The 27746-nt window shown below is 40.3% G+C and overlaps 1 protein-coding gene across 1 annotated transcript; it reads right to left on the bottom strand.

Annotated features, from left to right (window-relative positions):
• Positions 1–1253: 1253 nt before the first annotated feature.
• On the bottom strand, positions 1254–8537 carry LOC133992907 (indian hedgehog B protein-like). The gene is made up of 4 exons (XM_062431703.1): positions 7875–8537; positions 6338–6495; positions 5849–5952; positions 1254–3804 (listed from the first exon to the last, which is right to left on the bottom strand). The coding sequence occupies exons 1-4, from the start codon at positions 8178–8180 to the stop codon at positions 3068–3070; spliced, it is 1305 nt and encodes a 434-aa protein (XP_062287687.1). The 5' UTR covers positions 8181–8537; the 3' UTR covers positions 1254–3067.
• Between the last annotated feature and the right edge of the window lie 19209 nt (positions 8538–27746).

Below are 27746 nucleotides of genomic sequence, written 5' to 3'. Positions count from 1 at the left end.
CCGTTTTACAGGAAGCTTTTCTCACCAGACAAAGGCAACTCAAAACATATTTGGGTCTTTTTCCACTGGCTGGTATTATGGTTCCAGGTGTTATTGTGCATTTGTTGTGTATAAGTGTAATTTTGCCAAGCAGTGATGACAGTTACATATTCTATAAAGACATTCATATCTGTATGTGAGTTACTGTGAGCATGCTGACTTCCCATGTATTGTTGTATGAACACCCTTAATTTAAGACAATGATACTTGGGTTACTTTTGAGGCAGTTGAAACAGGCAATTTATTTATTTTTTATTATCTATTTGATTAATCTTATTAAGGGGGTGGTGGGCTGTAACATACTGTATGTTTTCTCCACCATTCCTCCTTGAATCAGCCCTGATTACAATTGCTGGTTGTCCATCAGCTTTGCCTCAAAATGTTACCAGTGTATCATGGTCCAAACAGAAATTATTATATGGAGACAGGACACATAGAGACAAAATCCAAACCACCAGACTCAGGTAGACAAATTTTCTAATTGTTTTCAGTATTTTAACCACATGAGATGTGCATGATTTTTTCACGTGTATTTAAAAAGCCTCACATGTGAGAACATCACCTGCACATTTAAATAAAAACCGATCACTTTTCATATTTATTTTTTCAAATTTTATGTATAACTTGGTGAGTGTTTTACCTGGGTCTGGTTCTCTATCTGTCTTAATGGATCAGTCTCCTGCAAAGAGCTATGGGATAAGACAAAAAAGTTTTTCCTGTACCTAACTGACCAATATTAATAAAGATGACTTAGAATCTCCTTTTGCTTAATGATCTTTTGTGGCTCTAGTTTGAGGTCAACTCTGATTTTAGGGGGAGTAATGAAGTGGGATACTATTACAGTTGTCAACAAGTAGTAGTTTCAGTTTTCTTTCATTTCTTCTCTGTAAATACTGAAGCACCCAGCAGGGTGTGCTGTGTTCAAACAGTAGCTGTGCAGGCTCAATAAAGAAAAAAAAATCAGGCATCAAGTGGAGGAAAGAGGAGTGTTGCTGACTGCTGCTGTCCGTGGTACTGAAACCAACCAGCAGCCCACCCTGTAACCACAGCTGATGTGATGCATTATCACTGACAGTGACCACTGTCCTATGGCTGTTCATGTATCAACATGTAACATACGATTATAAGAACATGATCAGAATCCATGTTAGTCCCCCCAGGTAGTGCTGATGAAAAAGCAAAGGCATTTGTATGAGAACAAGCATGATAAAAATAAAAACAGGCTTTATTTCTATTCATTAGTGATATATGACTCATGAGCTTTGAATTTGTTACTTTCAAAAAAAGCACAAGTAATTTTGGTTTACAAACAAAAACTTTATATATAACATACACATTGTATGCACAGAGTTGCCAAAAAATAATAATACATTTACATAATTTTTTAAAAAATAGATCTTTAAATATTTTCTCCCACAATATCTTAATATACATATTTGACAAGTCTTTGCCTTGGATTTCCTAGATAATTGAAATGTTTGTGTTTTCACAAAGCATACTCAGCAAGTGTCTCCTGAAAGATCACATGGGTTAAAATATATGTATCCACATTTAACCAAAGACTAGATCTGGCTTCCCATAGTTTTAAACATCAAATTTGCTGTACCTCTGACAATTGAAGTCTATGGATGAAAAATAAAAAACCCACCATGCAAACGAAGGCCATCAAATAAGCTCTTACTATTTAAGGCGAATGATAACTGTTACTTAACATGTTGCATAGCTGTTGCTTAATTAATACAGTAGTTGAATACAGCCTGAGAGTTGTATGTCTTTACTAGATACCACTGACCTGAAAGTTGAAACCCTGAAACAATGAAAAACATGTCACAAAATAAACCCTTTTAAATAAAATACCTGATAACAAAGTCAATATGTTTAAATGAACAGACTAACAGTGTGGCCATTGAAGTGCCATGCATTTATCTTGCATCAGTACTTCACAAATGTAAAGTAGCTATACTATGTGTACACACTGCTACATAAATACAACAGAATGCCAGATCATTCCTTGCCATTCAGTAATTTTCCAATGATGCCCCTTTCAGATGTGAAGCTTCTATGCAACATCTGTACATTGCATTCAGTAAATACACAGAACTTCATCATCCACATTGTAATGAGCTTTATAAATTGTCCAGTTAAATATGATTTTGTTTAACATACATTTATACAATATAGACTCTACAGAGAAGAGTGAAGTATCAGTGGATTTAGTGCGATAAGAGTAAACAGAGAAAAGTTCATTCATCATTATCTTTCTTTACTTCATAACGTTATTTAACTGTATAAATAACAATGTACATGTATAGCTTCGGTCACTAGTTTTCTCCATGCAGGTTTGTCTTTTCTTTCTCCTCAAATGTTTCCTTCATGTTACTTCACCTTAACCTCTCTGACACCTGAAGCTCTGAAGAACACAAAAGGTATCCTCATGTGTTTTTCAGTATCAGTCTGGCTTAGCTTGATCTAAAGATGCTTCAGAGCTGATCAATCAAATACAGTACAAATGAATGATGAAACCTGATTGTTTAAAGCCCGTAATTACTAATTTGTTCTCATAAAAGCCATAATTCAAAAACACAGTCTTTGTTTTTGATCTCTGAGGTGCACTGAACTTACTGATATTAAAACGTTAACTTTAAATTTGAGGGAGACATTTACGTCAGCATTTCTGTTGGAATCCAAGTTAACTTACCAAGTACTTACAAAACTGTCTTTGATTTTCTGTCACGCCTTAGTTGTGCTAGGCCTCTAAATTTGCTGGCATCAATGAACCTGGAATTTCCAGTATAACACAAATCTTTCTCAAATCTCTTGCACATTTTTACATGTGCTACAAAAACCGGTTTGTTGAAGCACAGCAAATACAGGCAAGTAAAGTTAGTATAAAAACACTATACACTATCAAATCAATTGTCTTTGGTTGCTCACTTCTATGGAGAAGGAATGCTCTATTCTGTGCTTTGGTGCTCCTAGATATAGGCAAGTGGAGAAGTCGTCAGTGTTAAAACTGTCTCTGTGGCTCCTATCTATGTCCTTGCTCGATCCCCAAGGGGTGGAAGTGTCCAGCATCCAGCAGCATTTTCCCCAGCCTCTGCAGAAGCCAAGGGTACCAGTGCAGTCCATCAGTCTGTGGTTCTGACGGTCCCATGAAGCTGTAGAAGAATCGCAGCGGGGCCAGAACCCAGTGAGCCAAATGGTGATTGTCCACAGCAGCATAGCATGATGCCAGTACGCCGTTCACCACTATAGACCCGTGCTGGGTTAGTGGGGCATATAACCCAGTGATTTTCAGCTCCTCTACAAAGGTCACAGCTGAAAGTGTTGCCCCTTTCCCTTGTGATGTTACCACGCACTGTCTGGGCTGGACCTCACTGGCAAAAATTGTCCTCAGACCTGCCTCCCGGCTAGGCTTGGCTCCACGTATGGAGCCCAGAAATGGCCCCCCAGCTGTCTCTTCCCATCCTGGCTCACTCAGTTCCCCAGTACAGTCTGCAACAAAGATCAGGTGTGCCGCTGTGAGCATAATATTAAGTCCTGCGTTGGTGCCAATGACGTAGTAGATCTTTGTGATGTTGGGCTGGCGATCCAAAAAGGATAATACTGGGCTATAGAGAAGCGGGCCATGGCCATCTGTTGTTGTAGAAGCCAAAACACGTTCACCAGGGAGAAGGTCACGCATCTGTTTAGTAGCTCCACCCTCCAGGATGACCTGAGCGTCGCCAGGGAAACAACCACCAGTTTTGGCTGCCACAGAATGTTCTAGAGAAATTTAAAAAAGAGGAAAATGATTTTATTTCTCTTAATTTAGTCCTGTTAGTCCACAATTAGATTTTGTTGACAATGTGGGAGACAAAACAAAGAAAGAGAAGAATACAGTTGGAATAGTACAGCAGTACCTGGATGACTGCATCTGTGGGTTATTCTAGGTCACTCAGTGATCTATAAATCAGGTCAGGACTTTGACACTAACTCAAGGACAATTTTATCTTGGTGGATCAGTGGAAGATTGTTAACATATGTATATAATATGACTCATGTTCCAGCTTTGTTTTTTTCTCTGCATCTGGCTCTCTTCTCATTCTCAAATCTCATATAGACACACACATGCACACACATACACATACACATACACATACACACACACACAGACAACACACAACACAGATCAAACCTCATTTAATTTAGCACTGCTGAAAATAAACCAGAGATGCTTAAAACAACTTTTTTATGAAGATTTCTTCTCACATTTGAATGATCCTCTAAACATTCAGTAATGCTAAGGCCTTCAAATCCGAGTTGAAATCAATGACATAGTTACCAAAATTAGGAGTGTTTTTTCTCTGAGGTTTGTCAAATTCCTCACTGGAATGTTTGGGAAAAGCTATCATGCCTCTGTTTATACGATAATGCTGTCAAAGGGGACAGTTTGCCCATCTATTTTGCTTTGGCATGCAAAGCCAAGTAGACGGGCATGTCCTGCTAGTCTATTCAATTTGTCAAATCTAAGACAAGTAAGACACCGTTATGGCAGTTGACTGAATGTCTGTTTTCTCTTTTGTTGTACTTTAGTCATTTATTTAGGCTGCCAAAGATGCCAAAGATTAGGCATATGATTTCTAAATAAGGTGGCCCTTTAAGACGTAGTGAGACAAGGTGGCAAGAAAAGGTAGTCAGCAAGAGCTAATGAATAACCAGCTGATTGTATCACCACAGTCAGAGCACGGCCTGGGGTCAGAGAGACAGAAAAGAACACAGACTCATTTGGGAACGAGTTGGTGGAAGGTAAGAAGAAGAAACAAGGCAAAAAACTAGAGTACTGTAGAATAGACTATTTTTTGAGGACTGAAGAGCAAAATCTATTCGAAATAAGAACTCCCTCACCCTGAATCAGTGTAAGTGTGTGTGTGTGTGTGTGTATGTGTGGGAGGGTTGTTTTAAGGCAGTCTTAAGGCAGCCAAATATTTATCCAAGGTGTGTGTGTCTGTAAGCCTGAAGGCTGCAGAAAAGGAGGTCTGTAACCAGGAGGTGATAAGACTTAGATAAGAGATCTGAGAGAAATCTATTGAAGGAAAAGCAACAGCAAAACAAAGAGAAAGTTAATCATCTCACAGCCTACCAACCTCAATGGACTGTAGTTTGGCATCAAATAACTGGTGGTGCCAGACATGGGTTTCTAAAATGTCTCAAAAGTTAGAATAGCTTGAGGTGGAACGTAGTTAACTATTGTTTGCTTTATGGTCTGTAGCTGATTTGTATTTCATATAAAGGGAGTCACTTTAAATATACAGTCTATGTTAATATATATGTTTTTATTAACTGTTTCATTAATCACTAATTTATCCAGTGTTCATCACTCCAGTAGTTACAAGCTATAAATGTGATACATCCATGTCAAAAATGACAGTTTAAGACTCTATACAGCTGAATATTATATGATTACAAGGACTGATCATTTTATGAGAGAATCTGACCAAGAAGAGAGACTGAACAAAGAGCACAGGTGCACATCCTGCTTTGATTGGCTCCCAATAGGCCATATGCTATAATACACACACACACACACACACACACACACACACACACACACACACACACACACACACACACACACACACACACACACACAAAGAGAGAGAGAGAGAGACTGATGATATAGGCACTGAAAGGCAAGCTAAACCATTAGTGAATCGCCAACAATGAGTCTAACAACAACAACCTCATTAGTGTTAATGACAGCTGGCCTCTAACAAAATAACATACAAACACACACACATACACACTGTAGTTCATATCCATCTCTTACCTGACTTGACACTACAGTGAATGTGGGCCTTGGACTCATAGTAGACCCAGTCAAATCCAGCTTCTACGGCCAGTCGGGCCAACATGGCATATTTGTTTCTGTCCCTACAAGGAATAATACAAATATAATCTTAATTCCAAATGTCATCAATCAGAGATTAACTATCATTGCAAACTTCTTCAAACATCTCAATACCTTTATTTTGAGACTGACATCCAAGATTTATCTAAATAACATAATGCACTGCATGAAATGACGAGGTTTAGTTGGAATTTGGTCACATACTCACAATTTAATTTGTCACTGGCTAAAACTGACTAATCCTTCACATGACTGATACATTTACTGACTGACTTGTTGTCTGAGAGACTCTTAACGGTTTTAATTGTCTGGATGTGCCTGTAACTTTCTAATTCTGCATGTTTCTGGCCTATTTATACAACACAATTTTGGTGTGCTATAACCTGCTCTCATGTATGCTTACTGTACCTGTCTGAGGTGGTGATGTCAACAGCACGTCCCTCATAGTGCAGTGAGTCCTCTGAATGATGGCCGTCCTCATCCCAGCCCTCTGTCACTCTGAGCTTCACGCCCGGCCACATGTTCATCACAGAGATGGCCAGAGAGTTTAACTTGTCTTTACAACGCTATGACAGATTCAGGACAGGGAAAAGAGAAGGAGGGTTGTTAGAAGCAACCAATTCAAATACAAAATTAACATGAACTAATAAAGCTGAGAGAAAGAAGTAGAAGTAGAAACAGATCAGAGAAAAGAAAAGAAAAGAGGGATGGTTTGAGAAAAGTTGGTTGTGATGAAGCCATGTGATGAACAGATGTGTGTGTGTGTGTGTGTGTGTGTGTGTGTGTGTGTGTGTGTGTGTGTGTGTGTGTGTGTGTGTGTGTGTGTGTGTGTGTGTGTGTGTGTGTGTGTGTGTGTGTGTGTGTGTGTGTGTAGGCAGAAAGAGAAACAGACGAGAAAAGACAGATGGAAGGAGAGCAAGAGAGTCTGAAAAGCTGAAGACGTCCTTCTGGGACCACGACAAATATGACATTAGATCATTTCTAACTAACACACACTCGAAGCAAAAAGGGGCACACATGCAAAGACATTCATACACACTGCAACTGAGTATGTGGTCAACATTTGCTCTTGCAACATTTGCTCTTTAGTGGAGATCTATGTGCTAAAATGTAATGAATCTGGTTTGTAATAAATTGATGATGTTAATTTCCATCAAAAAATAAATTAATGCTAACAACTGCCTGCTTCACATGGCATCCAATTCATGCACAAAGGCTGAGCAGAGGTTTGGCGCACTGTGCGTAAAGGAATCACTGCTCCATTTGCTACAGGGCAGTTTCACGGGTGTGCCGTCTCGTAGGCCAAAAACAAAAAAACAAAAAACAACAAAAACAAAAGAAAAAAAACACCTTATGAAAACATTTAAATTGTGACATTCCACAAAGATTAATATTACTTAGTCAACTCAGTGTCTTGCATTGATCTGGGTTAAGAGTCTCACCTTATTACCCTACAACATTTTTTATGCACTCCTATATAGCCAAATAAAAAAAAATAGCAACGACTGACGACGATTGAGACTTCTAAAAGAAAACTGTGAAACAATATGAAGCTCGGTTTAAGAAGGCAATACTTCAAAGCAGCAAAACGTCAAAATTGCCAAGTATGTCAGGTAGCAAGATCCAGAGGTGAAAGAAGGGCCAAGAGTCAATAGAATCAATCATTTTGGTTTGAACATTTAACTGACAGCAAACATTCAGCAGACAATTGGATGCAACAGTCCACTCTGAAGTGATTCAGCGCTTTCATCTACATGGAATAGGTCTGCTGCAGTCAGCTGTCAAATCGGAATTAACCAAATAAAATCATCTATGTTCAATTTATCACTGTAGCTATGGAACAAAACAATGTGACAGCAGCACTCAGCAGCAATGGTCCATCTTTGCGCATTTGTGTAGAACGTTTTGCATCCATGCCGTAAACCCATTCATCTCCCCTCCTCACCTGGGTCATGAGCCTGTCGGCGCCCGTGTCCTCCTCATCTTTGAAGATAATATCTGTGTTGTAATTCGGCGTCAGTTCTTTAAAGCGCTCGGAGTTGCGCGTTATTTTGCCCTCGGGCCGTCCGCTGGCTCCCAAGGTCTTCTCGGCTACGTTGGGGCTGAACTGCTTGTAGGCTAGCGGGATGAGCTTCTTTGGAGGCCGTCTCTTGCCGTACCCCCTCCCCGGCCCGCAGCCCTCCGAGGCAGGTGCGAGGAGGAGGACCAAGGCACACAGAGAGGCGGTGAGAAGAAGGAAGGAGATCCGCATCGCCCCGGGGGGAGGGAGGACTCTCCCGGGGGAGAGAGATGTCTTCAGTACCTCCCCGGTTCAGTTCCGGACTCCATGGTCGGTGACAGCTGCAACACCTCGTCCGAAAATCTCGGATAAGAGAAGCTCATTTACTGCGTCGGGCACCTCGGCTAGACCGGGCACCATGAGGACTCCAAAAAGTTTTAGAGCGGCTCCAAAATTGACCCCAAATTGAAGAAACTTCGCTCCCCTCCGCCTACAGAATCAACAGTAAGTCTGCAGGCTGTAAAGTCCGTGTATTTAAACAAACAGGTTCAAAGTCGATTTTGTGGGCGAGAGAGTTAAAGAGAGAGAGAGAGAGCGAGAGAGAGCGAGAGAGAGAGAGAGAGAGAGAGAGAGAGAGGAGAGAGAGAGAGAGAGAGAGAGAGAGAGAGAGAGAGAGAGAGAGAGAGAGAGTGAGAGAGAGAGGTTACTGATATCCAAGTTGCAGTGTTGTGGTTTCTCTCCCTCTTTCTTTTGCTCTGGGAAACTGTCACAACATCAGCCACTTTCGCCTGCTGTTTGGTTGGTGCCTTCTCTGGATTGAAAGCTTTTCCTCTCCATATGCGGCCGGCGTGCAACAAGCTGCAGCTTTCCAGTTGAATTGAAGGGATTTGAGTGATCCAAAACGATCTGTTGCCACTTCAGACCGCACCCTGCCAGTCCTGCCCTCCTCTCTCCTCTCTTTCTCTCCCTCTGTCCCTACTCTGCCACCCACCCCGCCCCTCCTGGGTACAGGGCGCACGGAGAGTCCTGTCCACATTGTGCTGGCAGGCAAAGCAAGCAGCAAAAAGAAGCTTTGCCCTTTAATGTTGCCACTTCACATTTCTAGTTGTTGTCTTTGTGTCTCTGTGCCCTTGACAGCTCTGTATGCTACCCCCTCCCTAAAAATAAAGGAGGGGGTTGTTTTTAAACTATAAACAACAGGCAGCCACAATCAATTAAACCAATCAATTTCCTGGAGTATGCAGAACCCAGATTTTTTTTCCGCGGCTGCACTCCAAAATCAAACAAGATCAAGGGTCGTTGGTTGACTGGCTGGCCAATGCTTGGTTGATTGACTGGGTAATGGATGATTTACTAGCTGTGTGACATACTGCCTGATGTTTGGCAGGTGGACTAGTTGAAGGATTGCTTGGATGAATAACTGATTCACTGACTGACAATCACACAAATTATTTGACTTACTGACTGACTGACTAACCGATTCCATGATTGGCTGGCTGCCTGAATCACTGATGACTGACAACAGTGCCAATTAGTCTAGACAATCGTCCTAATTAATCAACTAGATTAATTACATTATGCCAATTTCCTAAACTGGACAAATTACATTAATTACTTTTGCTGTCTGGCTCCCTGGCTGCTGGCTGTGTGTGGTTGACACACGCGTAAATAAACACACACACACTCTCACACACACACACACACACACACACACACACACACACACACACATACACACACACACACACACACACACACACTGTTTAACACCAGCAACCCAGCCCCTCCAAATTAGCTCTTCAAATATTTGCCAGCAAAAAATCAGTGGTCTCACCCCTGTTTCTCAGGGTAGGCTCTTTGAATGAACTGACTGTACAAGGCTGAGGGTTTCCACAATTTATGTTTTATTATTTGTGAGTGTAAACACCATAAAGTATTTTTGCTGCACCACAGCTTTTCATGTCTCTTGACGGAACAGAGAAAAGCAAAGAGGAGAGATTCACACAGAGTAAACAGCCATCTATAGCTGTGTTTACCTTTTAGCTGAAATAGAACATCAACTGGCACTTGTGTAAATTCATTAGAACTTTCCTGGTATGGAACATACAAGCTGCTTACAGAAATCACAGTTTGTCATAAAGGTTTTATTGTTTACCTCGATTTTTTTTTTTTTGTAAGGTGGAAAGGCTCTGATAATGAAGTCCATCACATCTTCTAAAGGGAACCTCTTTACTTTTTGATCACAGGGGATATAAGATATACTTGTAAATTCACACACATCACAGGACTCTGCTGCTCCATTATTGAAAGAGTGTGGAGGACATGGTCATTAATTACCTCCTGTAAAATCGTACAGCTAAGAAGTTGCTTTGCAGAGCTTTTAGCTATGTGCCTCCATGTGCCTCCTTTGGTAGAGCCCCATGAGACCATCAAAGTAACAGTTTTTTTAGGGAAATACACTTATTTGCTTTCTTTGCTGAGATGTGATTACTAGTACTCATATCTGTCCAGTAGTAGTGTGTAAGTATGGCTACAGACAGCAGCTGGTTGGCATAGCTTATAGCTCAAAGACTGGAAACAGGGTACAACCAACTAGCCTGGCTCTGTCTAAAGGCAACAAAATATACCTACTATCATTTCTTTCACTCAATTAACACATTTTATCTAATTTGTTTAAACGTTTTTTCAGGGGATTACTTTGCAGAGCTACTCCTGGGCCTTGACTTCTAACTTCCTGGAGTCCAGTTGCCTGGCAACCTCTCTGTGACAACAAGTTTTCAGAAAGTTGCTCCTGGCAAAGAAATAGTCTAGCAAATGACGCCCACCATAAAACAACAATTTCCAATTTAACAAACTTGATATTACATCCAGTCTTTATGCTAGGCTATACCAACTGCTTTATTTTTACCATGCAGGCATGATAAAGAAAGCGAGTAAGCATATTTCCCAAAATGTCCTATTCCTTTATGGCTTGGTGGTTCAAAGACACCGAACCCCAAAGAGAGTAGGCCAGCGCCTTGCATGGCAGCTCTGTTGTAGCTAGCATATGGATGTTGGTATGTGTGAGGTATCAATGTGATCCATTTACCATTTACACTGTTAAACAGCCATACAGGTGGCATTTCAATCTAGCAAAAAAATTGCAGAGGTGCTGTGGCCCATTACACGTGTGAGTGCTGATACTTTTTCTGCTTGAGTGTCGCTGTTGTGTACATAGATTTGCATCTGTGTGCATGCAAGAGCAGACATTTTTATGCAAATTTGTGTGTACCAACGTTTGCACAAGCATATGTTTTCCTGTAACTATCAACATTTCATGGGTGTGCGTGAATGTGTGTGTGTGTGTGTGTGTGTGTGTGTGTGTGTGTGTGTGTGTGTGTGTGTGTGTGTGTGTGTGTGTGTGTGTGTGTTTGTGTGTGTGTGTGTGTGTGTGTGTGTGTGTGTCATCCTTCCTTTGAAGATCATAAATACGGGCGTGGCTCCAGGCAGGCCCGCTGCCTATTCAGCATGGCTGTCGACAATGCTTCAGAAGTGGTCACATTTTCTCATCCATCCATCCCTCCCTTCATCTATCTGTCTTTCAGTTCAGTTCTTTGCCTCAAGAAAGGACACCATGGTCTTTCAAGACAGCAACAATCTGATCAGACCAAACCAAAGTGGAGCATGACACCCATTAACCCCCCACCCTACCAAAAAATCTTCTTTCTCTGATACTATTCATCAACCTGTCAGTTTCTCTGCCTTACACTATATCTGTCAGCCACTTTCAGCACTACTGCAATGGTTCACATACTGTAAGGTATGAGCTCAAACACACACACATGCGTACGTGCAAGAAAAACACAAGCAGAGACACACACATATCCAGTTATGTGTGCACAGTACAACCTCACATGGTCACACACGCACACACTAGGCCGGCTGACAACCCAACCAAGCATCAGTGCCTCACTCATTGATGTTTGTTAAAGTTATTAATTTTCTCTGTGAAATAAGAGGCCACGGTGGCAGGACAGAAGGAGATGGGTGCCAGCCCCAGAATCTCTCTCTGCTTTCATCTTCTGACACTGGAGCTCTATGAGTCCACAGCACAGGGCCTTTGCATGGGCACCAGGGTTACCCACGCATACCCAGGGCTCTAACCAACAAAGGCTCTGAGTGGGGCAAAAGGAGGAAAAGACAGATGAAAGGAAACGCTAAGAAGGAGATAAAGAGAAAGAGATTGAGAGGATGTGAAAGGGATGATACAGACAGATAATGAGAGAGGGTGAGAAACTTTACAAAGGAAATGGGGAGGACACGTCAGAAAGTGATGCCGCAAGATGTGAATTGGGCAGTTCATGAAAGAAAGAGAAAGACGATAGAGAGGTTGGATGGGGGTAGTATGGGAGAGAGTGAATACATGGCACATTAACTGGTAAACAAGTGAGTTTGAGTTGTTTTTCAGTCAGTGGTAGCTAGCGTGTTTGTGGCTTGTGGTGGATTGCTGTAATGGGGGTTAAAGGACGTTATGCTCAAGGTAACAGCAGCTGGTGGCTAAAACCACCATCCCTCTTCCTCCTCCCTCTCCTTCTGTCCCTCCACACACTCCAGCATCCAACCCCAGACCACAATAAACACCTAAAACTATGTCTTTATACACTAGGCTTCTAAGTATCAGAGTGGTTCTGTCTGAGAGCTTGTAAGCCTTAATCTTCCAAGACAAGGGGATACAGTTTGACTGGATGACTTCCTCAATTGCAGCAGACTTAACTTTAGCCTTCACACATTTTGCCATACATTTTTGGCAGCGGGTGCCACTCGGCCAGCGAGGGCCATTTTTGAGCCAAGACGGAGCTAACATGGCAGCCAGTGAAAACCACAATGACCAAATCTGTCTATCAATGGTTGAGAGTGGCACCATTACCCGTCTTGCTAAAGGCCAGTCCAGTGCAGCGTGTTTGGTCAGAGAGCAGACAGAAGGAAAATAAAAGCAGGATGATATAAAAGTGGAGCACAGGCTAAATGTGTCTTGGAGTTAGCGGGCTAGGCTAGCCACCGCATGACTAAAGCAAACAAAGAGCTGCCCAAGGGACTGAAGTTCACTGTGCTGTGATATAAAGCACATACATGTACAGAAGGAAGCACATAAGTATGCATGCAGGTAGCCACAGGCCTTAAGTTAAGCATTGTCTATAAAACTAAAAACATAGTGTTATACAGCCACATACAAACACACACACACACACACACACACACACACACACACACACACTTACATGTGGACGGATAGACACACACTGCTTCTCAGGATTTTTCTGCTCCTCACACAAAATAGAAAACAACATAATATAAGATGTTTTCATTCATTGTTTTTTTAATATAGTCACTGTGGAACTATGACAAACTTGAGCTGTGCCTAATAAAACAGCTTCTCTTGAAAAGAAGAGAAATTCATTTTTTCAACCAGGACTTACAGTGGGGACATCAGTGCAATAACCTAAATCCAGCTGTAACTGGAGACTCAAATTACTACTTCATAAATGCACTTGAATGGTGCATTTATTAATTAGATCGTTTCAAAAGCCAAGTTTTAAAATAGGAAACTTAAGGGCTGAGTAAGACTCATAAGATTGAAGACTTGCTTAAAGATTGTTGACGAAGATGTGAGTCAAATTTGTATGAAGTGTCCTAATAACAAGTCCAGTAGCTGAGTAATGCCAACAATAATGCAGTCAGTGCTCCTGCTGTACTTTCTCCATGTCAAATGAGGGATTTCTTTCTCCCTTACTCCGTCCCTCTCTCTCTCTCTCTCTCTCTCTCTCTCTCTCTCTCTCTCTCTCTCTCTCTCTCTCTCTCTCTCTCTCTCTCTCTCTCTCTCTCTCTCTCTCTCTCTCTCTCTCTCTCCTGAGTGTGTGCCACATCTGTGGGCTCTGTGGTGATGTTTCTCTGCTCAGAATGGATTCACCAGCTCAAAAACGTCCTTATTATATTTATATTTTACTACACCACTAGAAAACCATGCCAGCTGGGCTGCAGAACTTTGGGCAGAAAGAGGGAGAGAGAGCAAAGGGGGAGGAGGGCAAGTGAGAAAGAGAGGGAAGAGTAGAAGATGGAGAAAAATGGAGAGACACAAACAACAAGTGAGACAGAAAAGAGAACAGATAATGGCACACAGGTAAGGACAGAAAATGGAGAAGAAAGAACAATGGAATAAAGGAAGGTGAAGAGCAAAAGAGAAATGTGAGAAAAGCGCATGCGAGGTAGAGAGACAGAGGCTGAGTGGGAACCCTGAAATAGGTTGTGACAAGATGATTACCCTGGGTGCTCAAAGGTAAACAAAGAAATGGGCAAACATATAGATGGAGGAAATGAAAACAGTGTTGAGTCAAGTTACAGTACTCTTACACACATACCCTCACATGAACACATACACACACACACACACACACACACACACACACACACACACACACACACACACACACACACACTTGTGCATATAGGCATGCTAACTGGAATGGGAGAGAAGCAACAGTGACCTCTGATGATTGGAGCTGGAGTAAGGACAAAGGGACGTGGCTTCGGGAGAACGCAGGGAGGGAGGCAGAGAGAGGGAGTTGATGAGAGATGAGGGAGGGAGAAAGTCCACAGATGAGGATAGAGGAGGTCAGTGGAGGGTAAGTAGGATGACAGGAGGATTTGGTTGAGTGGAGGAAGAGCATGTAAACACAAAGAAAGGGAGTGAGGAAAGCAAGAGAGAGTAGGGCTAGAAATGAGGAGTGTAATTGTAATCAGAAAACTACTTAATTGTATGTCCTGTTCTTCTTCATTCCTATCTCCATGATTCGTCCATTCACGTATTTTCATTACATAACAATACATTACTTTGGCAAATGGTTTTGTCAGTAACAACAGCTAAATGTCATTTAAAAAGTGCCTCTCACCCAAACAAACAGCTCTGATCATGTGGTGCGAAAAGTGTGTATTTCCGAGGCGAGGCTGAGAGTGTGAATTATAAAGTGCAGGCAAAAATTACATGTATCGCTACTTTTCTGCTACTTTTTTTGGTTCAGAGGTCTGGTGGCAGATGGTTGGCGGGAGGGGCAACCTCTCTATCAAGCAGGGAGTTGCAGTAATCCAGGCAGAAGATCATAAGTGCCTGGATGAGCACTGGGGCTGCCTTTCTAGTTAGGCAGAATGTTTTGCCCCAAATGTTGTGCAGGAGGAATTTAGAGGAATTAGAGACAGCTGCTGCGTTTGGCGAGAAAAACAGTTTGTCAACAAGGATCACACCCAGGTTGCTCACTGTCTAAGTTGGCATCATCACAATATTAGTAATAGTGATCGGCAGGGCTCGGCGTTCCCTTGCCCTAAAAGAACACAAGGTCTTATCCTGGCTGAGCTTTAGGTGATGTCTGACCTCTGATCCCCCTCTTGCTACACAAGTGTCTTTATTTAAAAAGAGAAGAAGATGGGGCGAATAATTGAACCTTGTGGAACCCCTTTTCACGTGATGTGGGTTCAGACATCGGTCGCTTCCTTGTCACCTGGAAAGGAGAAACTAGTCAAACAGAGTGCAAACACAGAGAGTGGAGACTGAGACACACAGCCCTTGAAGGTTGGAGAGAAAGATCTCATGGTTCACCATGTGAAATACATCAGACAGACCTAGGAATATGAAGACAGCAAGTGAGTTTGCTCCAACACAGTGCAGCGCCAATGTAACTACAGGGAGGGCTAGCACAGGTGGATTGTCTGCTTTAAATCCAGGTGTTGGTCTAGGAGGTTTCCCACTTCCCTCAATTATTTATCAGTAATCTAATCCACCATGGTTCTCCACTAACACTTAACTGACACTTTCCCCACACCACTTGCATCAAGAATCCATCCAGTCCATCCATAAACTCTATTATAAACTTACATATAATATAGGTTTCATCAATGATACTTTATATCTGTAAGCAAGTATCTCCAGATTCAAATGCTGTGTTCAAAGACCATCCAATCAATAACTACCTCAGAAAGACTTAGGAACTCCAAACAGAATATTTGAACATCTGTTGCCAACAACATGTTACTCTGGAGAGAAAACACATTTGCCGTGGTTTTCTTTGAAGTAACATTAAAGTTTTGTTCTGGATTCTTTTTTTAACATTCTTCGTCATTTCTGTTGGTCATTTGAAAAAGTCATTGCAAAGCTAAATGGGATCTATGTAGTTAAGTAAAGGGTAATGTCTAAATAGTGGGGTAGGACCAGTCAAATCTAAATATGGCCCATTTAAAATTCTTCATTATTTTGCTAATTCTACAGTAAAGCAAAAATCAATTTACTCCTCATCTCTTGTTGCCCAGAAAGGCATTTACAGAAATCAACATCAGATTCGTTTTCCCATGAATGAGAATGAGAACTACTACTGAGGAAGGAAATCAAGCAGAGTTAATCGAGATTGTTATCAAAAGGAAGCAATACTGGCTACTCCCAATAAAACTAAGACCACAATAGCCACAGTGTCTACTGGGAGAGTTTTGCTAGCATCACACTGCTACACAATCAATCAAAGAAAGGCATCCACATCTGTAGCTACAATACAGTACAAAGAAATTTGGCTTTTGTTCCATTTCTAATACTGTCCATCCATCGGCAAGAACCCTTCCCAGTCTGAGGATTCAAACATGGAACCGTTAAATCCTAAGACATTTCCTTTGTTATGTGGGTACATTTGGTACATTTTGTAAAGGCATCATAGTCAAGTAAGATACCACTTATGCAATTATGAAAATATGAATTAAGCAACACCAAAATATGATAATTAATGTTCATACAAACATGTTGATTCACTTTTTGATTGCTTCACAGAAAACATGTTAAAGTCTGGTGTCTGTGGGGCAAAACAGATTTTCTCTCAGATGTCGGATTTTCACACACACAACACACACAAATACAATTAATCTGATCTGATACCAATATAAAGGAGAGTCAGGAAGAGGAAAGAGCAGAAATAGAGAAAACATAGAGATAAAGAAAGCAAGCAAGTGAAAAAAGAAAGATGGCGAGATAGAGCAAAAGGGAGAGATGGATGGCTAGAAGACTGGTACTGATCAGTAGCTCTTTCTGTGATGCGGCTTCCAGCTTCCAGCCCACTGATTGGTCAGCTGCCTAACTCGGAACATGCGTTCCCACAATCCCTCAGCACCACTTCAATCCCACCACAATGGTTCACCACTCTGTGGCTCAAAACAGTGCCTGCTGGCATGGGCAACATATCAATAAATTCATTACACATTTATACTTAAATATTTATACTGCAGCAGTGTGTTTTGCACAGGGATGGTATTTATAGTGTGTGTGTGTATGTGTTTGTATGTGTCTGTGTGTACTCATATTTATAGCACGGTGTCACATCGTAGCTCTGTGCTGCGGTGAGACAGCTGTCTGGGGTGGGGGTGGGGGGCGTTGGCCAATGGGCAGGGTGGAGGGGGGGTGGGGGGGTGCGCAGAGTAACAGAGAACAAGTGGAAAGCCTGAGGGATAGGCATTTAACAGAGATGTATCGTAGATGAGGAGAGAGGAAACCCAGTCAGTGTACAGAGAGGAAGACAAGAAAAATATATGGTCAAGGAGGAAAAGGGGTGGCACACAGTACGTCAATGGGAGAGTATGAATTAGTGAGGCATTTGAGAAATTAAAATAGCTTTCACAATCCATATGACTGCAACTACAAACCAGTGTGATCTCCTGTTAAAATGCTCAAAGTGAGGAAACACAAATGGGAAAATAAACTTGAAAATTAAAGATTATTTTATTGGCATCACTGTTTAAAGACAGAGAAATATTTATTCTGTGCTAAACAGAAACTAGGGAAATTACATGGTGTTTTATTGTTCAGCTGTTTATTGAATGAAGACATTCCCATTCAGAGGCCAGTTTAGATACTTCACTATTGTTCTTGTGGTTACAATGGTTTTTATAAAGACTATTCAAAACAGTAGCGAGAGACTACGTGCCATGTAGAACATGGCATTGAGGGTGAAAAGGCCACAGAGACATTAGCAAAGCTTCTCAACATGGAGCTAAAAAATACAGTAAATTAATGATGTGGGGGCATCTGTTGAGAGAAACTCCACATTATTATTATTACTATGCCGTACACATAATAAAATAGATTGTTGTTGGAGTCTTATTTAATACAGGTGATTGTGTGTAAAAAAAAAAAAAAACACTTTTACTGCTTATAACTAGCTTGTATGCATTTCCATGGAGTTGACAAGTCAGCTGAAGTCTGAGCACCATCCTAAACCCTGACAAACTAGCCAAGACTCTGATATAATTCATTGATCCCCCCCTAGCTGTAGTGATATAGTAGTTGTCATGCCAGTTATAAAAAGTGGAACACTGGTTAACCTGCTTTTTTTCCATTGAGAATATAACAAGAGTTGTCAGGGTAATACCTTCTTGGAAGCGAGTTTCAGTGGAGATAGGTCCCCCACCATGTACAATCTTTCTGTAGCCCAAGTGTTCTGGCTGGCTTAAAGTGATTGATGTGATACTGATGGCCAATGTATCCCTCTGTCTCTGTGTCCCCGGTAAGAAGAAAAATGTACATTGGATTTCAGATTGTCCCTTCTGCACAGGGCTCAACTGTTTTAAAAAATAAAATTTAAAAAATTGACCTAATTATCATTTAGAGCTATTGGTCATAAAAATGTTCACTGATACTTGGCCTACTGTTGAAGTGTGATTATCCAACAAAAGCTGGAACACGATCAGTTATTGGCTCATTTAATTTACTTTGTTAGTATGTGTATTAAGACAATTTTAAACACAAGTACATTTAAGAGGTTTGATGTGTGAAATTAAATGATAGAGGTTTTTGTACAATCACAGTCATTGTAAATATTGAAAAAAAGGTATCATATTGGTATTGGCACCAAAGCTCATATATAGTAGTATATAGTATATTCGGTTATTGTTGTTGTTTTTTGGCAAATCTGAAATCATTTATCTTAGTCCTACAGCTCCAGGTTTCTAAACGAACTCAGGGATGGTGTTTGACAGCAATCTGGTCAAAGAGGTAGGACTCTTTATTTCAAATGATTCTATCTGAAATCAAGCAGTTCTTGTGCTCAAATATTTTAGCCAAGCTTGGAAAGATGCTTTTCATTTTATATAATTTAAATATTAAACTTACAATATGTAATTTCTGCTGCTAGGGTTCTCTCATTCAAAATAATAACAAAAGAAGGAATTTGATGTGCAGCGTGGTATCATGAGAGTTGTTGGCTTCATCGTTAAACAACCATCTTCTCGCAGTGAGGATTCCTTTAATGTTCACCATTTAGGAGTTTTTTTCCCAAAAACATAATGGAACCAGTGATTAAAACCGGTAAAAACACTGAATAAAGCCATTTCATTATACAAATCAGCATTTCTCTGATGCTGTTCGGCAGACAGAGGACATCCAGAGGGGCTGTAAACTGAGCTGCCACCAATGTTTGCTCAGCTTGTTTCTCTGATAGCTTACGATCCAGGCTTCCACTGACTAAAATTCTTCATCCAGTTAAAATATATCAAAAATTACCACGATCTAAAAGTGTACTGTAAAACTTTGGCTTAAAAGAGGATAAAAAGTCCATTTATGACAGCTTCTGATGTCATAACCACAATGTTGATGCATGCACAAAGGGGGTATGACGCCATTGACAGACAGTCAAATAATAAATTGACTGATTAGAATGAAAGTTTTCTCTGGGTTTTGAACATTATTGGAAATGTTTAGGATAATGTAAGTACACAGCTAAACAAAATATATAATACAGGTCTAGTTGTTTTTAGACATTTTAATCCAGAAAAGTTACATATTGTACCTTTAATAACAGTTTTACCTTATCATAAGAGTGACAATGAAATAAATGTAAAAGAGGCACAAATGCACCAATATTTGTAGTAACTAGTATGGGGTAAAAGAAGCAAGAAGGACAGAACATGACATTCACCTGATCCATGCAAAGCTCATATGGAAACTGTAATGTGATTTTTCATCATGACTTCAGTTGTTGTTATACTAACCCGGGGCACTTTCCTTAGGGGTGTCCCTACAGAAGGTGCCACTTTAACCAAACTCTCCATCTGTGTTACAAAGCAGTCGTATGAATGAATTTACTGATGAGAGATCATTAGGGTTAGCTGGATGTGTAGACTTGTCAACTGCGTGCATGGTACATGTTTACTCACTACAGGAGTGGAACATACATGACCTGTGTGTGTTTGTGAAGAAGTGCTGAAAACAGCTGATGCATATATGCATGTTTATGTAGAATACAGACAACAGTGCTATCCTCTCATATCCTTTATCCCATGGGTTGAGGCAACTCAAGGACATTGGTGGTCTTTTTCCGAAACTCACCACAGACCTTAGATGAGGTTGTAGTTGAAAACTTTTTGAAACATTCTGCCCACTGGTGTGACCATTAGCGAGGAAGAACACCTCTGGAACTTTAAATATTTATCCAGGTCATTTATCATCTTCTGTCTCAGTGTGCTTTAGGATATTTGTTCACAAATGGGAAAAGTGTTTGCTCATATTGGTAGACTTAATGTATGTACCACCACCCCACCTCTGTTCAAAAACATGCCAGTGTCGCACACATACAGAGTCCTCACTGAAAATAACACCTCAGTCAACCCCAGTCAGCCTTCATTCGACTTCATTCACCATCAACAGCCTCATTTTACCTTACCATAATTATACCTCCACCAGTCTCCATTCCCCTGCAACAACATCTGTACTCCATTTCCATCAAGCATCTCAGCATTAAGATTGTATTGTCAATTAGCAAAATATCTGATTTGGAATCAGTTAACACATCTATAGCATATTAGATTTTTAGCATACTGTCACCTGGAAATGATAGATTTCCTCATGTCTTAACAGGACACAAAAGGGGGTTAATTGCAGCACAAATATAGAGAAAGTTCTAAGCAACTTCAGGGACCCAATTTTTGGTCACATTTTGTGCCCGATCAGACTGAGTACAGCCAGAGCATTATAATGTGTGTAGCCAAACACAAGAGTGGTCCAAAAAGTGGAAAGAAATTAGCATAATTCCTGCAGTGAACCGCACAGCCTCCATAGTTCCTGGTCAGTTTGAAATTTTAACATTTCATTTTCATTCACTCAATGAGAACAGTCCAGCTGATGTGGCCTGCAAAAAAAAACATTTTTATTAAGTTTATTTTGTTGTTACAACTCTTTCAAAAATGTCAGGAAACAAGAACGTATAATGATTATTTTCCAAGCTTGTAGACCCACCATAAATACAAAATGACAAAAAGAAGATTAACTAAATCCTCATTTACTAAGTTCATTTTCAAACATATGTAAGGTAGTATGGAGATAATTTCACAGAAATGACAGATAAATTAAAAGACGAGAGGAAGAAGAGATTTTCGCATCTTATCTATCAGGTGGACATTTAGTCTGTTGTCGATGTAAGTCAGTCATAGTTTTAAAGCATGTATAAAATTTGTGAATGCATACATTTCTGGCTCAAGTCACCACACTGACCTGGATGAGAGGGCAGCAGTTTTTAGATGTGTGAGAGGGAAGGAATGAGAGACAGAGATGATGTGAAAGCAAGAGAGGTTAAAAGAGAGACAGGAACAGGGAGACAGAGACGGACAGACCGAGAAATTAGGGGCTCTACTGACCAGAAACTGCTCTGACTCAGACAAAGTCAACATCTTTGCTGACATCACTGACCATCAGCTCCATCATTTCAACTTTAAATGCTTTGATGCCCCAAACAACCTTCATTTGTCTAAACCCACATGGTTTTTACTACTGCCAGTGAGACAGGGGTAGCCCTGTAGCACTGTAAAAAAAAAAAAAAGGCAAGGCGGGTTTATGCTACATCCACACATGTCAAGTTTTTTAAGTTAAATTATTTTACTGCGCAGAAAAAAATCTAGTCTCAGGATGTAAACATTGTCCAAGTTAAACAATGAATTTGTTATCTCTAAAAGATGAAAAAACATTTTCCAAACGTGTCATTTTTTTTGCAGTGACTGCCTACTTGGAGAGTGGTGCCCTGAATAAGAGGACTGTTGTGTGAGATGAGAGAGGTAGACAACTGACCACAGGCGTCCTGCAGGCACCAGTCAAATATACACTACGACTTAATTAACACTTGTAAAACCCTTAACAAGGTTAACGATGTAATTCATGATAGATTTACATATATAATGTAACATTATATGGGGACAAGACAGGATATATGATTGATGTATGGATGGTTGATTTGAAGATATACTGCTGTTCTGTGTATGACCACAGTAGGTAGGAGACAAGTGGAAGATAGATAAAGGAGACAGGTTAGGTTAATGGAGAGTAATATCTCAACAACACCTAGTGAACTATTTTTATCCCAACACACATAATACAAAGAGAATTAAGAGGTTTAAGGTTGTGGTTGTCTGCATTGGGGGGACAGGCAGGCGAAGGGGAAAAGGGGGGTGTTGGGGTTTCGAGCCAGCAGCCTCTAATCCTGACACGCTGTCTCTGCCAATTATAAGGGCTTCAAACACGGCCGGTGGGAGGAAAAAACATGACCAGGGAGACCAGACTAGCGCCTGGGCGTATTTAGCAACATACAGGCAGACTGTAATTACATATATGGCCAACAGAGAGATTTAATGACTTTTTCCTCCTTCTACTGATTGACAAGGCAGAAGGATGGGGACCAGTGGGGGGGGGGGGGGGGGGGGGGGGGGGGGGGGGGGGACAGAAAGAAGGTAAGAGTTAAACATGAGTGTATATAAGTTGTTTATTGTGAATTGATGTAGTGAATTGTATATATACCAATATTGCATTCATATTCAATATTTTTACCCAAAGCTACTGGGGGTTCATTGTCTCCCTCAAGGACACTTTGCAATCCTTGTGATTAGTGGACAACCTGCTCTACCTGCTGAGCCACCATTAACAGTCTCATACTAAAATATACGGTGCAATGTGTAAGTACAGGTCTGGCATCAAAGTCTGTTCCTCCATTGAATAGTGTTTCCATCATAATGGAGTTGTGTGTCCTACAGTGTCATCTCTGTGGTTGGGTGTAGGGCTTAGGTTATGGTTACGCATAGCAGAGATAACTGGTTTTGGTTAGGATATGGTTGGATGCAAGTTAAGGTAAGGGGAAACACATGTCGACAGAGAAGCAGACTTTGACACATGGCAATATTTGTAGTGTGACACAATTGTCTGTTGTTTTTGTTGCGGCTCCGTATTCTAGCATATTGGATTTGATATGATCCACTCAAAAGTCAATTTACTAGCTTTGTTCTGAACTTTCAACTGCATCTCACAGTCTTCATCACCAGAGCTAACTTCAACAGAGATTCAAGCTGGGGCAGGTGTTATTATGTGACCTACTGTAAGAAGTTAAACCAGTTGGACAAGTTAAGTTGTATGTAAACTTGAAGTCACCATAATTATTATTTGGGTTAAAATCCTTTGTGGTCACTTACCTCGTCATGTACACAATTAATGCTAACATGCTCACAATAATGGCAATGATTACATGCTTACCAGTGTTTACCAGTGTCACTGTTTTAGTTTTGTGTGTTAGTATGATAACATTTGCTGATTAATCCCAAACACAAGTATAGATGAGACTGATGGCAATGACATTAGTTTTGCAAATATTTTGGTCAAAAAGCAGTATTGGACTAATTAAGATTCTGACCTGATGATAGTGATAGATTGAAAAGTTAACAGATCTCCACAGTCATTAGGATTAAGTCTGTGGAGACAAGAAATGTCTAAAATGTCATGTCAATCCATTGAATAGTTATTGAGATATTCAGTTCGGACCAAAGTGGTGGACTGACAAACTAACAGATCGACATTGCCATGCTTGATGCCTTGTGACTACCATGGCTAAAAACTATTAAATGATTAGCAAATACAGCTAGTGCCCCTCTGTTTAGTGTAGTTCCATTTATCAACAGTTAATGTGCCATAAAAGAATAATGTGACAAGCAAAGAATATATGCAATTTTAACATTTCAAAACTTTTTGAGATAATACATTCAAATTTTTTGTTGGGTTTTTGAATGCAAACTGTACTTGCTACATTTAATGAACTGGAAATTCTTAATTGCCTTTAGATGTGACCGAGTTGTACTGTGTATTTATCCAGTCCACATTGGGATTAGATCCAGGTTCCTGTGATCCTGAACAAGATAATGGGTCACTGAAAATGTTAGTGAAATTTTTATAGTTAATCAACTTATTTCTACACTACACCCTGAATTTATAAATAAATGCATCCTTATTTTGACTATATATCACCTTTATATCACCTTTTATCTCTTGTTTATAAAGATTTCTTAATCATTTGAAACACACAGAAAAATTATGTTTTCATAAGTTGTGTGTAGATAGCGTGCTGCTCTTGTTTACTCCCTTGTGAGCATCTTACATCATTACAACCGCAGCAACATAATAATAGCGTGCACTGTAGACACACTCAAAAACAGACATCCACACACACACACCTCGTCCCATACTTTCATCGCACACCACATTCACACTTCCCGTAAAACCCTGGCTTCTTAAACGATGGGTCGGAAACCAAGATGGGTCACAGGCCTACTTCCGGTGGGTTGCCACATGATAAAGACTCCTCATATCATTTAATGAGCCTGCATCCTGAGCCGTATTTTCTCATTTTGGTTTTAAAAGCAGATGATGTTAAAGGAACTGCCATAAACATCCCCTTTTATTGGTGATAGATCTTAGCCCCCCCATCTGTCCCCTATCCATCAAGGAGTTTTAGTCGCTAGCTTTAATTTCTTCCTCCAAATCTCTGTAATCTTTTTCTCCCGAGATATGACCACAACCTGTTACTATAGGAATGACTGAATCATTGCCACCATCGTTGATTACACCAAGTAGCGTTTTACTATACACAGTATTAGTACTGTACGTCACTCAAAATGTGTTTCATACAAAAGTTCAGGTTGGAAACAGGATATTTAATTGACCACCAGTTTCTCATAAAACATTTTTTGGTACTCTGGTTTTTCAACCGGTAATAGTTTCAATCAAAGAAGAAGTACAGATGTTGAAATACTAGTGTAACCATGTCAAGATGACTCAGGCAATAACAAGCCCCACTTGCTCCTGCTTTGAAAAAGAAATAAGTAGATCAAATTGATCTTGAAAGCAGTTTAGTTTACACTACAGTAATGTCAAAGTCAAAAAGAGTAAAATCTTAATTAAACAGCACATTTAAACGTGTTAATTATGTATAATTAACACTAGTTTAGGGACACCATTAAGCATCTCAAGATAACTTACAGGGAAAGTAGGTTATAAAACATATGATGATGATGATGATGATGATGATGATGATGATGATGATGATGATGATGATGATGATGATGATGATGATGATGATGATGATGATGATGATGATGATGATGATGATGATGATGATGATGATGATGATGATGATATGGAAACTGAGATTTCCTCAGCACACTGAAACTCAAAATAATTCAATTAAGGTTTCTGGCTATGGGATTTAACCCATACATTTAAGGACAATGAGGAAATCCCATCCTTTGTTATCCTATCTACTTCATAAAGTTGTCTGCCAATAACAATTTAACAAAATGCATATTAGTGGCTTTACATGATCAGTCCTGTCACCTCAGTAACATCTGATATTGGAAGCTTTTGAAACAGGCACAGTTCCCTAAGCTCTGTGTATTTTTAATTATCCACATGACTAATTTAAAACATGGTTTAAAAGTGGATGTGTCTTGAGAAAAACATATGTACTGATGTGTACTTGGCGCTTATTTATGCATGACAGGTATGCATGATGTAATCTAATTTGTTAACATTTTATAAACATCTGACAGTACTCAAATTGCACCTTATCCTGCTTGATATTTGTCAGACATGATCTAGGTATGATGAAGCTTTTAATGTCAGGCATGATAACCTTGGCTTTTACTGCTAGCTCAAAGTTACTGAAGGCAACTCTTATAAGATGTGAGCACTTGCATACCTTTTTTTAAATGTTGGGTAGCTACATCAAATATTGTTGCCATGGATGTTTCTGAAGCCCTGTATCAGTTATCTACATTTTTTAAACTTGAAAGTAGCAAATAAAATCTTTAAGTTCACTGAAAGATATCTAAGCCTACACGCGTTGCACATTTCTACAGTTTTCAGTAGACAGGTTATCATTGAAGCACTACATTATTTTATATTACACCTGTAAAATTGCCTTTCAAAACATACATTGAATATTTCTCTCACTATCTTCTACTATTTAGCTTTCAGTCAAACAGATCAGTGAACTTAAACAGGATGCCAAAGCAGTGTCCCAACTTGCACATACACACACAGAAACACACACACACACACACACACACACACACACACACACACACACACACACACACACACACTTACATACATCTTGCTCCCAGCAGATGTTTCGTCCACCACTGCCTTCCCAGAAACCCACAAGTGAGCGTATTTTCCCGCCGCAGGGTCGGGGAGCAAAACCACTGAAGAAGACCGCTGTACCCCAACATAAAACAAAACACCAGAGGGAAAAAAATGTACAGAAAACCTTTCAAAAAGGAAAGGAAGGGAAAAAAGCAAAGGATTTTCTAATCCATCCTTTATTGAGGTGGCTGGTTTTCGGCAGCGCAACCTTTTTTATGTGTGAGAAGGCTGGCCTGTAATTTGGGTAGCCACGGCGACCAGAGGGACTTGTAATAAAACGAGACTCTATTCTGGGATGCTCTGTAATAATGGACGCCACCATCCACTCCTCTTGTTAGAGATGGAAGGATGGATGGAGGGAGAGATGGATGGATGGACAGATGGATGGATGGCAGCATCACATAGACCTATGAACAGACAGAGGGACAGTGGGTGGACATGTAAACTGTGTGAGGAATGGAAATGGACCAACAGAAGTACAGGTCAAATAAAAAACAAAAACCAGAACAATAGATTCTGACTAGAAAAATTTTAAAAAGTGAATGAATGAACAGATGAATGGACAAATGGCTAGATGGCTCAATGAATTTACAAGCTAGCTACATAATTACACCACACACTCATCTCATTCACTTACAGGCTCCCTCTTAAACATGCCAACCTACCAGCTCTGATCAATACTTCTGAGTGGCTATTATGCCCTTCAACACGGTTACAAGTCCCTGTGGTTGAATTTCTGCATTCAGACACCTCTCTATAATCTCCACGCCATGTTAACAGTCACCCATTATGCCAAAGCCATAATTAGGAAATCACATTGGCATATATATCCTGTCATTAGAAGTGTCTATTGCTATTGCATTGTAATTACATTTTAGTAGGTTGTTATTACACCATTTAGAAGCTGTCCGTCTTACCTCAATCTCCTCCTTAATTGGTTATGTTGGTCTGTCCCGCCCCCTGGGTCCGCCCACCTCTTTGACGGAACATTCCAGTGGTCTAAGCATTTTAAGCTAGAGAGTATTACAACTGAGTCTAATATGCCACAGAATGAAAGAAATGAAGAAGGATAAAAAAATGGGCAGAAAGAGATGGAGAGGGAGAGAGAGAGAGAGAGAGAGAGAGAGAGAGAGAGAGAGAGAGAGAGAGAGAGAGAGAGAGAGAGAGAGAGAGAGAGAGAGAGAGAGAGAATTCGATGAAGAACAGAACTTGGTAAGAGGGGTAAAGAAAAAGAGGGATTGAGAAGAAATGAAAGAGGGGGGAAAAAAGGGTGAAAAACACAGTTTTCTTGTTGCATGACAGATTCCCTC

This window comes from Scomber scombrus, chromosome 13 (genome assembly GCF_963691925.1).
Source record: "Scomber scombrus chromosome 13, fScoSco1.1, whole genome shotgun sequence".
NCBI classification, from domain to species: Eukaryota; Metazoa; Chordata; class Actinopteri; order Scombriformes; family Scombridae; genus Scomber; species Scomber scombrus.
The sequence above is the reverse complement of the archived record's forward strand: the minus strand, read 5'-3'. Positions and strand labels throughout refer to the sequence as shown.